The sequence below is a fragment of the Chlamydotis macqueenii genome, chromosome 7, assembly GCF_036417535.1.
Source record: "Chlamydotis macqueenii isolate bChlMac1 chromosome 7, bChlMac1.mat, whole genome shotgun sequence".
Lineage (NCBI taxonomy): Eukaryota > Metazoa > Chordata > Aves > Otidiformes > Otididae > Chlamydotis > Chlamydotis macqueenii.
This window is the reverse complement of record NC_141562.1, coordinates 19353392-19370048: the sequence shown is the minus strand read 5'-3', so window position 1 is coordinate 19370048 and position 16657 is coordinate 19353392. Positions and strand designations below refer to the sequence as shown.

The 16657-nt window shown below is 43.6% G+C and overlaps 1 protein-coding gene across 5 annotated transcripts in view; it reads left to right on the top strand.

The window, feature by feature from the left end:
- Positions 1–16173, top strand: part of MARCHF8 (membrane associated ring-CH-type finger 8) — a 106502-nt gene extending 90329 nt beyond the window's left edge. For 2 of the 5 annotated variants that reach the window (XM_086752803.1, XM_086752802.1), the window contains exons 6-9: positions 1008–1188; positions 5093–5240; positions 14469–14570; positions 14808–16173. In XM_086752803.1, coding sequence (XP_086608929.1) covers positions 1008–1188; positions 5093–5240; positions 14469–14570; positions 14808–15112 — 736 coding nt within the window. In that variant the 3' untranslated portion in view covers positions 15113–16173. Of the gene's footprint in view, positions 1–1007; positions 1189–5092; positions 5241–6282; positions 6402–14468; positions 14571–14807 lie in introns of those variants that run through there. The other 3 variants (XM_086752807.1, XM_086752805.1, XM_086752806.1) reach the window with 2 other exon arrangements.
- Positions 16174–16657: the final 484 nt, after the last annotated feature.

Below are 16657 nucleotides of genomic sequence, written 5' to 3'. Positions count from 1 at the left end.
CACTCCTTCATTTCCACTTGCCAGCTATCAGCAAGGTCACAAGAGGCAAGATGCTACACATCAGTAAGAGATTTCAGTAATAGACAGGGATGGCAGCCTGCCAGGACGTACTTCACATATGCTTAGTAACTTGTATTCATTCCCTGAGCCCCTTACCATCCCCCTTTCAATTCATGACCTCTTCCACATAGTTGGAAAGACTTAGTGATGTTTGATGCAGTCCAAGGGTTGTGTATAAATCGAAGCGGGAAATCAGATGCCAGCACCTGGTAGTAGCGCTGTATCGGGTGTCCTTGCTGTCGGCACATTAGACTGTGAGGGATATGGGGAATTCTGCAGAGCTGATGCTTCCTTAGCAACTCTTGAAAAGTAGGAACTGGAGAGCAAAACTGTTGGTCTGTTTAGAGTAGGTGTATTTTGGGGAGATGCAGTGCTGTAGCTTTGCAGTGTGGATCTATCTCTTAGCAATTTGCACTAGATGTAATCACTTCTCTTGTGCAAAATCCAGGCTAAATTAACTGTTTGTGATACTGAGGTGAGCTGTTTCACCATTGGTTTGGGAATTTTGTTTTATCTTCTGTTTCAGATCATAATCCGTGAGTAGCTGTACCTCTCTGTGCCTATTTTGTCTTGGGAAGTGCTGTATGATCTGTTTAAATGCTATTTTCAGTTAAGTGCTATTGTTCTAGATGGAGCGTTGTCATTTCTTACCCTGTTTTTTTCTTTTGGGTACTGCATTTCTATTAGGCTCTGTGTGTGTCCGCCTCATCTGTTAGAAAGCAGCTGTCTAGTTAGTAGTGTCTGTGCTCAATTATTTTGTGCCTGTGTATGTGCTTGCGCAGTAAGGGAGTGCAATAGTTTTAGCTCCTTTATGGAACACGTTCCTTAGATATGCATGTCTTGAAGATCCTCAGTGGAGAACTGTGTGTAATCACACATATTACATGCCTCTTCCGCATCCTTTCTGCTTCCTCTTCTCCTAATGAGCAGCTTTGCTTCTGATTCAGGATATGTCACTGTGAAGGAGATGACGAGAGCCCTTTGATTACCCCCTGTCACTGCACGGGAAGTCTTCATTTTGTGCACCAAGCCTGCCTGCAGCAATGGATCAAGAGCTCAGATACACGATGCTGTGAACTGTGCAAGTACGAGTTCATCATGGAGACAAAACTGAAGCCTTTGCGAAAGGTGAGCACAAAACCTGCTTTCCCAAGGAAATGCTTTGTTAAACACAGATCCACTCTGGAAAGACGCTGCCCTTGCCCATGAGCCCGCAGTACTCCCCACATGTTTATCATGTTTCTCTGACTCCTTAATAAGTCTGGTCGGTTTTGAATAGGTGCAGAAGGATTTAAATTAACACTCAGACTGGCAAATTCAACATCAGTGGAGTTCAGCTCTGAGTTAGCTATTGTAGCCAAGCTGCCCTCTATGTGTAAATGTACATACATACATACACACATACATATATGCATGCAGAAACCTGATTTTTTTTTTCTTTACAGTTACATTTTAGAGCTGATGCACAAAGGTATTTGGTCTGCAGTTATCTACATTTTTTTTTTTAAATACAGACTTTTGTATTACTGTTAACTGCTTTAGTTTGCTGCTCCAAGATCCACATGGCTTGTAAGTTGTCTTGAAAATATGAGGATTTCAGGTTAAACTTACTTTAAATCACATTTTCTGAGCGTAATTTGTTTAAAATTTGTTTTCTGAGCGTAATTTGTTTAAATCACATTTTCTGAGCGTAATTTGTTTAAAATTTGAAGCTTTTTTTCTTGTTAAAGGAGCTAAAGCATTTTAGTGAAAATATTACAGTGTAAGTAGAAGAAGGTTCACCAATAAACATGTTTTCATTTTTGCCTTTTCTTAGACTATGAATGACTAGGTTTTAGTACGTCAGCTTGCTAGAATGTGTATTTTTCTTTTCTAGAAAAAGTACCTTTCATAAATCTGGTGACTTAAAGTATGAGTATTTAAATGCTACTTGTATTATAAGGCCAGTTTTGTGCTTGTATCGTTTTTGTTCTCCCGCAGCCTTCAGGCTTTCAATTTCAATTGATCCTTACCATCAGGATTTTGAGATGGAAATCACTGGTATTCTTAGCACAGACAAATCTTGCCACAGCTACCAAAGTGGAAGAGGTTAATAACAGTAACCTCAGTCTGGAACTAGAATAAATGAGAAACATTGAATTCAGTTATGACGAGCCTAAATCATGCAGAGTGGGAAGTCTGGACTGCAGCCATCCAAAAGTTCTTATGAGAACTTGTCCGATTCCTTAAAGTGACTTCTAGCAGAAAATAGAGCAGATTTCAAACACCTTTTATTTTTTTAAGGAGATATACAGTCTGCAAAGTATATAGCTTAGCATGTCCAGTTGATAGGATGACATCTGCTTATGACTGCTGTGAATCGTTGCCTCCTAAGAACTGCAGATTTTTCCTTGGTAGCCCCTTGGCACAGAGCGTAGTTCCTCTGAGCTGCAATATTGACTGTCATAGACTCTGTTATCTGCACAGACAATACTTTGCACAGCCCAGCCATCAGACATAAGATAAATTACTCTAGAGAATCCTAAGTAAAAAGAGTTGCTATAGTTGGCTGCTGGTTTTTCTGTACTTTCTCTGCCTGGAGTGGGTGGGAAACATTTTCTGAATATTTGTGCCCTTTGAGAAAAAGCTGTTGGGCACCTTCAGAAATGAGTCACTCAGCGTCATTAGTTTTATCTGAACAGGTCATCTGTGGGAAAGAGACCAGATGACAGAAGGTAGGGACAGAGCCATAAACAGAAGAAGAAAAAGGAATTTACCTCTCAAATATATCTAAAGAGTATTTTTAGAGTTTCAGCTGCAGCCAGAAGATAAACTGCCGCTGTATCTTCAACTCAGCCTTTATAGTGTCCTGTCAGTCAGGAGAAAACAGTCTGAAACTGGTGATTATGAACAGGATGGGGCAAATAATAGGGTTTATGCTTGTCTGTAGGGTAGAAACGGAATTAAACTTCCTCAGCATCTTAAGGCTGTATTGCAGCATTGGGCTGTTCAAACACGAGGTTGCTAAGGGAAGAGGATGAGAAACAAAACACATCATGGTTCAAGTGAAGATGAGAGGAGATGAGAGGGATACTCTATTTTAAAATTTCAATGGAAAAAAAAAAGACACTAAATTTTCTGCTTAATTTTTTGTTTTAACAACACTTCAAAAACTCAAAACTGCTCACTATTTTAACTGGGAAATGCTGCATGCTGTGTTATGGGAATAATGCAGCAGGGACCTACAGATTCTAGTTTCCTCTCTGTGCTGGTGCATAGTTTGCAGAACATCTTCTCTTTCACTGTGCAATCCTATCTCTTGAAGAGCTGAGGTGGTGCAGGTTGGTTTGGTGGCTGTGGAGCCAGCAGTTCACAGGAGCTATTGTCCAGCGGAGGAGCTCAAGCTGTGGAACAGAAAAGGAAAATATAAATTAGTCAAAACACGAGTCCTTGTGGCTCTGTAAAAGCATTCACAAATATATTTCACATGCTTAGTTTTTGACAAAATAAATCAGTTTATACTTTCTATCAAAAGTAAACACCTTTGTTTAGATGCAAAAGCAATTTTCTGTTTAAAATACAACATCTAAAGGGAATGTTTTGTCCAGTCTTTTACTAAGAAGATTGAAAGAATATAGCTTTCTAGCATGGTATGAGTCTAGCATGTCATTTTTGGAAGTCTTCAGTTCTTGTGCCGTGATGAGATTTGGATGCCCACAGAACTGGAGATGTTGCTTGGACTGGCCAAAGAGACTGTTTGTTGGCAAGACAGAGAGGATCACAAAGTCTCTGTTTCAGGGTTCAACCATTCCTGTGTTTCTAGCAGTAGAAACAATAACTCAGCATAATGTGTGATCTCAGTCATACCACTGAGGTCATCCTCACTCTCTTCCATGTTATTGCTCCTTTTCAAAGTCCCCTTTTTCTATTAATTATTCTAGGAGACATCAAATGCCCCTCTCTAGGAACACATAGGTGTGTGTGAGAAGCATATGTGCCCCAGCATATATTTTGTGAAATTGTGAGAAAAACCCATCCTAACTCTGTTCCAAGCAGATATACTGAGGGATGTGTATCCCACATGCAAAAATTTTCATATACTTAGGAGAAACTGGGAGGAAAAAAAAAAAGCATATGAGTGTCTCAGGTAAAAAAAAATAAAAGCTGGTTTTTAACAATTCCCTGCATATTAGAAGCATCTATAATAATTGTCTAGTTTCTCTGTATCTTCCCTAAATGACAGCAACCTGACTCTGTGGTTTCTGTTTGGGCTATGTAAACATTATTGATAGATTCAGTCCTGGGGTTTTTATTTCCTGCATCCTCTTACTTACAAAAGCTGCCATCCCAGTTCTACTGTATATTCTTAGGGCACGTGTATTTAAGTGCACTTGAAACACTGAAAATAAAATCTGAGTGTCACTGCTGTAAGTAGTGTTAAATATACATGGAGACTGAATGAAACCGCCAGAGGTAGGAGGTGAGAACTAAACTGCCTTGAGCAGAGAGCTAAGCAGCCTTGACTGTGCACCGAGGGACTCTAACAGAGCTCGGCATGAGATGTCTTACATGCACTGGTCAATTGGATCATGTTCCACTTTTATTGCAGTGTTTTACTGAATGCCTGCCTGAGCAAGGGTACCCTTTGCCACTCACGATGCTCAGCTGTGACTGTGGGTACTCACTGTTGAGTGGGGAGCACACGAGGGAGCAGCCTTGCTTGCACTGCGCAAGGCCTGGTGTTAGGGTCCCTTTGTGCTGGAATTGCCCTGCATGCATAAGCAGGGTGTGATAACATAGTGCTGAGGCTCTGAATCAGAGCTGAGCACTGGAGGTCCCCTCTAGCACCAGGATGGCTCCTGTCACAGCAGGATGAGCTGCCAGCCATTGCACACCTGCTGTGGTCAGAGCCACAATGCCATCTGACTTTTAAAATCCGTGTTAGCAGGAATCTGGTCTCCTGCCATTGTTCTTATCAATGTTCTCTTTTTCTGCTCTTTAGTAACTACAATAAACACCTAATCTCTTACTCTGCTTCTCGGTTTCTTGCCAGTGGGAGAAGCTGCAGATGACGTCCAGTGAGAGGAGGAAGATCATGTGCTCTGTAACATTCCATATCATTGCCATCACCTGCGTCGTGTGGTCACTCTATGTCCTGATAGACAGGACTGCTGAAGAGATTAAACAGGGACAGACTACTGGTATGTTACTTACCTATCTTCCCACTTATTCTCTTGGAATAATTATTTATCCTGAATGCAGAGAGGACGCGGAACATGAGTGTGCAGTTAATGTTTATACTTAGACTAGTCAGGTTTAGCCCGAGGTGGGGTTCATTTAAAAGCACAGCTCTAAAATGATTTCATTAAATCAGTGTAAATTCATCTGTGGGTGCTTTTTAAGTCTATTTCAAGTCAATTTAGTTTGCACTTGTGAAATGCACAGATAAGAGAGCTAATCCACTGTAGCCAGGCAGAAAATTGCACTGCCTTAGTTAATTTGGTTTTGAATTGGAACACTTACAGAGCAGATACGAGGTAAGCATTTGTTTGCTGCTATGGCTACCTTTTAACTGGGCAAAACAGAACAGTTTTTAAAAAGGGAAGTAAGAGGAACCTAAATCCTAATCTTTTAAGCCAATCAACAGGGTTTTCTTTCTATTTGGTCACCTGTGAGGTTGGTTAGCACAAGTTTCTGTGAAAGTCATGTTAGACTGGAGAAATTTTTGTGAGTGCTTGTGCCTGAAGCAGAAGAAATTCAGGTTGATTCTTAGGACTCCAGTTCATGCAACTGAGATGAGGTGCACTGCAGTTCATGTAGCGGCTGCCACCCCACTGCAAGGATGTCTTAACTTTTTGAATAGTAGGTTTTCTGTAGTGTGCCAGCTGTAAACTTTCCAGTCAGAAATCTGTTTACCTGGGTGGGCTGAGCTGCAAATTTGCAGTAGTCACAGAACTGTTTTTCAGGCAGCTGAGGTGTCCCTGATGGTGAGGATAGAAGGGACGGGTATCTACTAAGCCTGGAAGCCATTAGAAGGCAAGCTGTCCCTTGCTCACAGGGCATTGCGTGCCAACTAGACATGCAGTTGGAAAATGTTTTGCTGGTGATTAAAGAGCGTCATCTGGGGAGGTAGCTGAGCATCAATAAACCTGCACATCCACAGAGCTGTTAGTGTCTCTTCAGGGCAGAATCACATTTCAAACTCTGAACAGTTTTTGCTGTCCTTTCTCACTTCATCTCTAGTTTCATTGTTCATTACTTCAATCAGGAAACTGCTTTGAATGAAATCTTCGTTTCTGTTCCATCCAACCACATCTCTTCCATGTATGCTGAAAATTGTTGGCCTTCCAGTGTGAGGTTTCCGTATGATAATGAAAATCATATGCTTTCAAAGATACACTGTCTCCAGGTTACTTTAGTCAATAAATATATTAGATGAACATGAATAGGAGGAGTAGTGTGAATATTTACTATTTGTTACAATGCTACCTTTTCTCCGTTCATTTGGATTCTAAATCTGGGGAGTGCTGTAGTGAGCTGGGTGGGGCAAGTGTGTGGGTATACGTTCATGTCTGCATAGGGGCAAGCATATGCTATCACTGCCTACAGATGTAATCAGATATCTCACCTGTGAATCAGAGGTTCAGGTGTTAATCATGGGTGGGATTTCATCACATTGCAGTGCCCTTTGTGTTTTGGGACTGTGATGGTTTAGCCCAAATCACCACACAGTTTCTCGCTCACTCTCCCCCTCCCCAGGGGGATGGGGGAGAGAATTGGGAAGGAAGGAGAACTCGTGGGTTGAGATGAAGACGATTTACTAAAATAAAAGGGAAAACTACAATAATAACAGAATATAAGGATATCAAAAATATACAAAGTGAACAATATGTGTTTTCTCACCACCCGATGTCCCAATGACCGATACAGCCCATCCCGAGCAGCGATCACGGAAACAAAACCGAGCAGCAAGCAAAGGAGCAAAAGGGAGCCAGCAAGGTAGGGGGAACGATGCCAGCAAAAACAAGCAGGAAGGATGGATGCCAGGAAGGCAGATACCCACCCTCGCCTGCCCCCACTTATATACTGAGCATGATGTTTATGGCATGGAATACTCTCTTTGGCCAGTTTGGATCAATTATGCTGTCTGTCTTTCTCCCAGCTTCCTGCATCTGCAAATTAGCGAGACTTGGAAAGCAGGACGGTGTCCTTGGTCTCATTCACAACAACTGGTATCATCAGGGTGTTTATGAACATTCTTCACACACAAAATCCAAAACATACCAGCTACTGAGAGGAAAAATTAACTCCATCCCTGCCAAAACCAGGACAGTATCCACCCCTTATTCCATACCATCTACGTCATGCGTATACATATACACACACATAGATGTAACTCCTTCAATCTATGGGCTATCCCTCCAAAGTCTGTTGAGTTCATTTAGTCCATGACTTTGGGTTCCATATGTCATACAGTCTTTCAGGACAAGAGAGATGGTATGTAGTATGGGACTGTTGCATGCTGCATCTGGAACTCGCAGTTGGTACATCTGGCGTGGCTGGTGTATCATGTCCATGGTCTGCAAGTTGAAGATGTTGATCTTGAGGAAATTGTTGGGCGCCAGTTCCTGTTCCATCATCGTTGCATCTCTCTTGGTTTTATTGAAACTCATTCTTCACTGATCAGGGTGTTCTTGCTGCAATACCTTTGATATGACATATAAGAACTATGGAAATGATTATATACAGTTCAAATTATTGGCTGTTCTCACCTAAAATCAGATCTCCTTGAGGTACACATCGGACTTTCCCATCCGCCCGCATCACCCACCAAGTACATCCAGGTCCCTGAGCAAAAGCAATCCCACGGGTGGGTTTGCCTTTGCCCAGGGAAGGAATAACCCAGACCGTCTTTCCTAACATATTCCTTAGATGCACTACAGGGACTTTATCACCCTCTACAATATGTAACAGTTCTGACTGGGCAGGGCCAGCTCAATTGGTGGATCCCCGAGTGTTAACTAACCAGGTAGCTTTTGCTAAATGTTTATCCCAGTTTTTGAAGGTCCCACCACCCATTGCTTTCAGTGTAGTTTTCAGCAGTCCATTGTACCGTTCAATCTTTCCAGAGGCTGGTGCGTGATAGGGGATGTGATATACCCACTCAATGCCGTGCTCTTTGGCCCAGGTATCTATGAAATTGTTTCGGAAATGAGTCCCGTTGTCTGACTCAATTCTTTCTGGAGTACCATGTCGCCAGAGAACTTGCTTTTCAAGGCCCAAGATGGTGTTTCGGGCAGTGGCATGGGGTACAGGATAGGTCTCTAGCCACCCAGTGGTGGCTTCCACCATTGTAAGCACATGGCGCTTACCTTGACGGGTTTGTGGGAGTGTGATGTAATCAGTTTGCCAGGCCTCTCCATACTTATACTTCAGCCATCGTTCCGCATACCAAAGAGGCTTTAACCGCTTGGCCTGCTTAATTGCAGCACATGTTTCACATTCATGGATAACCTGTGCAATGGTATCCATGGTCAAGTCCACCCCTCGATCACAAGCCCATTTGTATGTTGCATCTCTTCCTTGATGGCCCGAGGTGTCATGAGCCCACCAAGCTAAAAATAGTTCACTTCTGTGTTGCCAGTCTAGGTCCACTTGGGAAACTTTAATCTTAGCAGCCTGATCCACCCTTTGGTTATTTTGGTGTTCTTCTGTGGCTCGACTCTTGGGTATGTGGGCATCTACGTGACGTACTTTTACAACGAGATTCTCTAACCGGACAGCAATATCTTGCCACAGTGCGGCAGCCCAGATGGGCTTGCCTCTGCGCTGCCAGTTGCTCTGCTTCCATTGCTTTAACCACCCCCACAGAGCATTTGCCACCATCCATGAGTCAGTGTAGAGATAGAGTTTTGGCCATTTTTCCCGTTCAGCGATGTCCAAAGCCAACTGGATGGCCTTCACCTCTGCAAACTGACTCAATTCACCTTGGCCGTCAGTAGCTTCTGCAACTCGTCGTGTAGGACTCCACACAGCAGCTTTCCACTTCCGATGTTTTCCTACAATACGACAGGACCCATCAGTGAACAGGGCGTATCTCTTCTCATCTTCTGGTAAATTATTATATGGTGGGGCTTCTTCAGCACGTGTCACCTCTTCCTCCGGTGGCATTCCAAAATCTTTGCCTTCTGGCCAATCTGTGATCACTTCTAAAATTCCTGGGCGATTGGGGTTTCCTATTCGGGCTCGCTGTGTGATCAGTGCGACCCATTTACTCCATGTGGCATCAGTTGCATGATGTGTAGAGGGGACCTTCCCTTTGAACATCCAGCCCAGCACTGGCAGTCGGGGTGCCAGGAGGAGCTGTGCTTCAGTACCAATCACTTCTGAAGCAGCTCGAACTCCTTCATATGCTGCCAGTATAGCAGGCCTCAGATCCTCTTTATCCCCGGCTCCAAAAGCCTAGGGGTCGACCTCGAGTCTCCCCTGGTGTTCTCTGCCAAAGACTCCAGGTAGGGCCATTCTCCCCGGCTGCGGTGTAGAGGATGTTTTTAACATCTTGCCCTGTCCGGACTGGCCCAAGGGTTACTGCATGAACAATCTCCTGTTTAATTTGTTCAAAGGCTTGTCGTTGTTCAGGGCCCCATTTAAAATCATTCCTCTTTCGAGTCACTTCATAGAGAGGGCTTACAATCATACTGTAATTTGGAATATGCATTCTCCAGAAACCCACAACGCCCAAGAAAGCCTGTGTTTCCTTTTTGTTAGCTGGTGGAGCCATAGCTGTTATTTTGTTGACCACATCCATTGGAATGTGACGACGTCCATCTTGCCATTTTACTCCTAAAAACTGGATCTCTTGTGCAGGCCCCTTGACTTTGCTTTGTTTTATGGCAAAACCGGCTTTCAGAAGGATTTGGATTATTTTCTCTCCTTTCTGAAAAACTTCTGCTGCTGTGTTGCCCCATACGATGATGTCATCAATGTATTGCAGGTGCTCTGGAGCTCCACCCTTTTCTAGTACAGTCTGGATCAGTCCATGGCAAATGGTGGGGCTGTGTTTCCACCCCTGGGGTGGTATACTGGTATACTGGACACCCCTCCAAGTGAAAGCAAACTGTGGCCTGCATTCTGGTGCCAAAGGGATGGAGAAGAACGCATTGGCAATATCGATGGTGGCATACCACTTGGCTGCTTTTGACTCCAGTTCATACTGAAGTTCTAGCATGTCCGGCACGGCAGCACTCAGTGGTGGTGTTACCTCATTCAGGCCACGATAGTCCACTGTTAGTCGCCATTCTCCGTTAGATTTTCTCACTGGCCATATGGGACTGTTAAAGGGTGAAGGGACTTGCTGATCACTCCCTGGCTCTCCAGTCGACGAATCAGCTTGAGGATGGGGATTGTGGAGTCTCGGTTGGTGCGGTATTGCCGCCGGTGCACTGTGGTGGTAGCAATTGGTACCTGTTGTTCCTCAACCTTCAGTAATCCCACAACAGAAGGGTCCTTTGAGAGCTTGGGCAAGGTGGCCAGCTGTTTATTTTCCTCCGTCTCCACAGTGGCTATACCAAAAGCCCACCGGTACCCTCTTGGGTCTTTGAAATACCCACTCCTGAGGTAATCTATACCAAGAATGCATGGAGCATCTGGGCCAGTCACTATGGGGTGCTTTTGCCACTCATTTCCAGTCAAACTTACTTCAGCCTCCAATACAGTCAGTTCTTGGGATCCTCCTGTCACTCCAGAAATACAAATGGGTTCTGCCCCTTTATAGCTTGATGGCATTAGGGTACACTGTGCACCAGTGTCTACTAGAGCCTTATACTCTCGTGGGTCTGATGTGCCAGGCCATTTAATCCATACAGTCCAATAAACTCTGTTGTCCCTCTCCTCCGCCTGGCTGGAGGCAGGGCCCCTCTAATCCTGTTCATAATATTCATCGCTCACTTCCTGTGAATATGAATCAGAATTCCCTTCCATAGGATCATAGGTAAGATCAGCCCTTCTATTCCGTCTGGGGAACTGTCCACTGGAGACCGGAGCAGCAGTTTTCCGGGGAAAACCTCTATTTGCAAATGTTTTTCCCCGCAGCTCACGTACCCATGCCTCTAGGTCTGAGGTAGGTTTCCTATCCCACTTTCTCATGTCCTCTCCTTGGTCACGCAAGGTAAACCACAGGATACCTCGCCGTGTGTACCGTCTCTCTTGAGCAGGGAAACGTTTACTCCTAATAGCTGAAATACTGCTCTGTATGGGCGGGGAGTAGGACCTATCCTCTTTTAACTGCTGGACCTCCTGAGACAGTTTCTCCACAGCTGAGACGAGGGAAGAAGAGAGAGTGTCTTCATATTGCCGGAGCTGAGTAGCCAATTCATCTATTGTTGGTCCCTCTCCCTCTTTCCAGAGCATAATTGCCAATGAATTGGCATACGATGATGGTACACTCCGTAGAAACTTCCGCCACATGAGCCGTGTGCACCGGACTTCATCTGGATCTTGGGGTGACTCCTCGCTGTCTAGGTCACTATAAATGGCTTCCAGCACAGCTAATTCCCTTAGGTACTGGATACCTCTCTCTGTAGTGGTCCACTTGCCTGGATGATAAGTAATATTTTCCTTGAAGGGATATCTTTCCTTCATACTTGACAGGAGCCGCCTCCAGAGGCTGAGAGCTTGTGCACCTCTTCCAATCACTTTGTCAATGCCTGCTTCCCTAGAAAGGGATCCCAGCTGTTTAGCTTCCTTACCTTCTAATTCCAGGCTACTGGCCCCATTATCCCAGCATCGAAGCAACCAGGTGAGAAAGTGCTCGCCTGGACGGCGGCCAAAATCTTTTCGTATGTCTCGCAACTCATTCAGGGATAAGGATCGGGTGGTTTCAGTCTCATTTATGAGTTCCTCTCTCATGAGTTCCTCTCTCATGAGTTCCTCTTCTTCTTCCTCTGTTCGTGATGGTCCTGGTTTTCCCTCATCCCTTACTAAACGAGCTGACTTTCGCTTCCAAGATTTCTTCTTCTGTACAGGGGCGACTGATACTGACACAGGTTGGTTCTCTGATTCGGCTGCAGTGCCAGTAGCTAGAGTTGGAGTAGCCGCAGTGCCTGTCATTGGGGCTGGAGTAGCCACAGGGCCGGTAGCCGGGGCTGGAGCAGCTGCAGTGCCGGTAGCCGGGGCTGGAGCAGCTGCAGTGCCGGTAGCCGGGGCTGGAGCAGCTGCAGTGCCGGTAGCCGGGGCTGGAGCAGCTGCAGTGCCGGTAGCCGGGGCTGGAGTAGCCGCAGGGCCGGTAGCCGGGGCTGGACTAGCCATGGTATCGGTCGGTTGATTTTTTCTCCCTTCTTCCTGAGGGTGCTGCACGTTAAGCAGTGTTTGGTAGATACTAGCCAGTGCCCAGCACAAAGCGGTACGCTTTGCCTCTTTAGAATAGCTATGGCATTTTTCTTTCAAATATTCGATCACTTCATCTGGATTCTGTAGTTGTTTGGGAGTGAAGTTCCAGACCATTGGAGGTGAGAAGTTTCCTAGGTACCTGCCTGTCTTCTCCCACATACCATGCCACCCCTGCCCCTCCAACCTCAAGGTAGATCTCCGGGTGAATTTTGTAAATAATTGTTTAATCCTAAACAACATCTGAAACCCATTTAGGACACAGAGCAATAGGAGTATGCTGGCTTGCACATCCCAAGGATATTCAAAATTCTTGAGAGCTGATGTGACTCGCTCAAAAGAAAAAGGGAAGGTGAAGGAGTATGGGAAGGTACCCTCCTCTGACTTCCCCATAGATTGGTTCTCCGGGGAGAAAAAGAAAAATGTGTGATTATTAATAATTCTTACCAAATGGCATCCGAAGTACGGAGTTGCCAGCCATGCCGAAAACAAGGACCAGATTAATTTCATGACCAGTGATGATACCATATCATAAGCCAGTAGTGCCCAGTAAATCAAAATGAGAATTCTCATCCATTTCCGAGAAGTGATAAACAGCACCAAAGGAAATATGTGATGCAGCTTAGGACAGACATAACACAACCATGTGAACATGTAGTACAACATTGTGACCAGGGACTCAAATAAAATAATGAGCACTTGTAACAACTTTAACACACTCTAGTCAGATCTGTCCTTACCTCAACCCTTCCTGCCCCACGTTGGGCGCCAAAATGACTGTGATGGTTTAGCCCAAATCACCACACAGTTTCTCGCTCACTCTCCCCCTCCCCAGGGGGATGGGGGAGAGAATTGGGAAGGAAGGAGAACTCGTGGGTTGAGATGAAGACAGTTTACTAAAATAAAGGGAAAACTACAATAATAACAGAATATAAGGATATTAAAAATATACAAAGTGAACAATATGTGTTTTCTCACCACCCGATGTCCCAATGACCGATACAGCCCGTCCCGAGCAGCGATCACGGAAAACAAAACCGAGCAGCAAGCAAAGGAGCAAAAGGGAGCCAGCAAGGTAGGGGGAACGATGCCAGCAAAAACAAGCAGGAAGGATGGATGCCAGGAAGGCAGATACCCACCCTCGCCTGCCCCCACTTATATACTGAGCATGACGTTTATGGCATGGAATACTCTCTTTGGCCAGTTTGGATCAATTATGCTGTCTGTCTTTCTCCCAGCTTCCTGCATCTGCAAATTAGCGAGACTTGGAAAGCAGGACGGTGTCCTTGGTCTCATTCACAACAACTGGTATCATCAGGGTGTTTATGAACATTCTTCACACACAAAATCCAAAACATACCAGCTACTGAGAGGAAAAATTAACTCCATCCCTGCCAAAACCAGGACAGGGACTAAAATATTTTCAGTCCTCCCACGCTACGATGTATTTCCAGAAGAACACCGGCCTCTTGGTAAAAAATTTGAATACTTGGGAGTCCATGATTTTATTCTCTGAGAAACCTGATAGTGGGTGATTCAGCATGGTTTCATATCCATCTTGTGACGCCGCTTATCTTTAGCAGGAGAGAAACTGAGTGGATACAGGACCTATGTAAGCAGACAATGTATAAAATTAGTAGTCTCTCATTTCGAAGTAGTTGATCGAAACAAGATCCAATGTCTCGAAGTTCAAGCTAGACAAATTTAGAGAAAGTAATTGTTGTCATTTTTAAGACAGGGGGTAAGCTTGCCAGGATGCTTCAGCATCTCCAGCACTTGCAGTTTTACATCAGAAGAGATGCTGTAGTTCAACTACAAGTTCCTGGGTCTGATGCAGATAAAATGATCTGGTCTGCGTAACAAATGTGTCAAGCTAGGTGACAACAATTGTTCCATTTTGAGTTTAAAGACTGTAACTCCATGTACACTGTGATCACAGAGTGAAACAGACTTCTTAGATCACTGAGCTGAGTCTCCTGCTATGAAGAGAAAATCATACCAGAGAATCCCTTTCATAATCTGATCCAATTTTCTTTTAAAAACAGGTGTAAAAGGACCTACACTTATTCCTGGCTGTTGCTTTGACCCTGTGATTGTGCTGCTCAAGGGCTCAAACACAGAGGATCACTTGTTTTGTTTTTCCTCTGGTGGGTGAGAATAAATGTGGTATATTAACTCAACAGCTTAGAAGTCTGTATATGTTTGACTTGAAGGGGGAAAAAAGTGCTAAGCGAGGAAAAAAAAGGCAAAATAAGAATAGTTTGTGTGGCCCAAATTCTGGGACAGTTTCTTAAAAGGATGCTTTTGAGAGATTCCCTGTAGTCCAGACAATATTGACCCAGTCCTTTTTTTTTTTTCCTTCTTTTTAATTTTCTTTCTTCCAGGGATTCTAGAGTGGCCATTTTGGACTAAGCTGGTGGTTGTGGCTATTGGTTTCACTGGAGGACTTCTGTTCATGTACGTACAATGCAAAGTGTATGTACAGCTGTGGAAGAGACTTAAAGCTTATAACCGAGTAATATATGTACAAAATTGTCCGGAAACTAGCAAAAAGAATATTTTTGAAAAACCTGCACTAATGGAGCCGAACTTCGAAAATAAAGAAATGCTTGGGGTTCATCATTCAGACACAAACTCTTCACATTACACAGAGCCAGAAGACTGTGCTGCAGAAATCCTTCACGTCTGATTGCTGGGTGGCAGGGGTGTTTCTGTATGTCCTTGAAGATTTAAAATATCACTGTTTACTGCAAACTGCTCTACCTTTTTAAAATTGGATAACGGCTGAGGGCTGGCGGATGAATTTTTTTACATTTGTTTTTGTTGGAGTTTTTTAAAATCCCTTTGGCATATCTATCAATGTCATCATGGTTGCATACCTCTCAACATTTTGTCTCTCATACTGGCTGATCAAAGAGCCACAGGATACTGGGTAAAATGAGCCTTGGGTTTGGTATCAAGCATGCCGCTAGTGAACTGTCATCAGCTTCATGGAGTCTGTTACTTTAGAAAATGACTCTAAATTATTCTGGAATATGTGTAGAGTGGGATTTGTTTGTTTGTTTGTTTGTTCTTTGAGCATGATGAAGGAGGTTGTCTGAGACATGGAGGGAAATGAGAGAGCTAGAGTCTAATCTACCGCTAACACTGCTACTAACATTTTGTCTTAGGCAGCAGGTGTAAAATTTTGCTTTACATATTGTGATGAGACTTACAAAGCATATAGCACTTTTAAAAATCTTTATTTTGTAATATGTATGTTAAATGAGAATGAAACTTGAAAGAATGTCATTTTCAAAACATTTCTTCATTCTTTACCCCATCTATTCTTCTGAAACGTAAACCTCTTGCCTTATGAAAAAAAAAAAAAAAGAAAAAAAATTCCAACATGTGATTTCCAACACATGCCCACATTATCTTACTAAACATAACACTAAAAAACCCTGCCTCTTTGGGTTTCCTTTGAGGAGCAGTTTTTTTCAAAGGATATTGCACTTGTGACTTGTGTATGGAGCATAGTAGATGTGTACAGTGTTTGTTTTCAAAACATAATGGTTTCAGTGCTCTGTTTTGGGGATTAGTTTTGCTTTTTTTCTTTCAAGAGGTCAGACCATCAACACATATATATCTGATGTAACTTTCATTCCAAATCATTGGCAAAGGGTTTGTTGTTATATTGGTTAAAATGTGAGATGTTATGGAAAAAAAAGACACTTAGTCAATATACCTGAAATTGGTTTTCCTTCTTTAGTGCTGTGTCCTATGTGAATTACCCAAGAATTTGATGCTGTCAGAGGACGTGCTGAGATCAAAGTCTAGGAAGTAAATACTGCATTAAGTGGATGAGTTTAAAAATACCTGCCTGGTTTTAGTCCTGATATGATGTATTATATGGTCAGAGAATAGTTTTGTCTGTGGTTTTGAATTTGGGACTGGCTTTTTAGTCAGTCAGTTTTAATGAAAAGAGACAGCTTTAAAATCTGTTTGCAGGGCTTTAAACAGAGTTGCCCAAAGCTTGGAGTGTTAATTCACTTGACCAATCTGCTTCACTGAACCACTGTCCAGCTTCAAACCCTCATTTAACCGAAGTCTCAGTATGACTGGAGCAGAAACAAAGCCCCACAAAAAGTCAGCACATGAGGCCTCTGGATTTGAAAGCTGACTTTCCCTACCCGACCCCTATCTAAATCTTTGTAAAGTCAATTATAAGCTTCTGGTTGGTCTTCACAGGAGT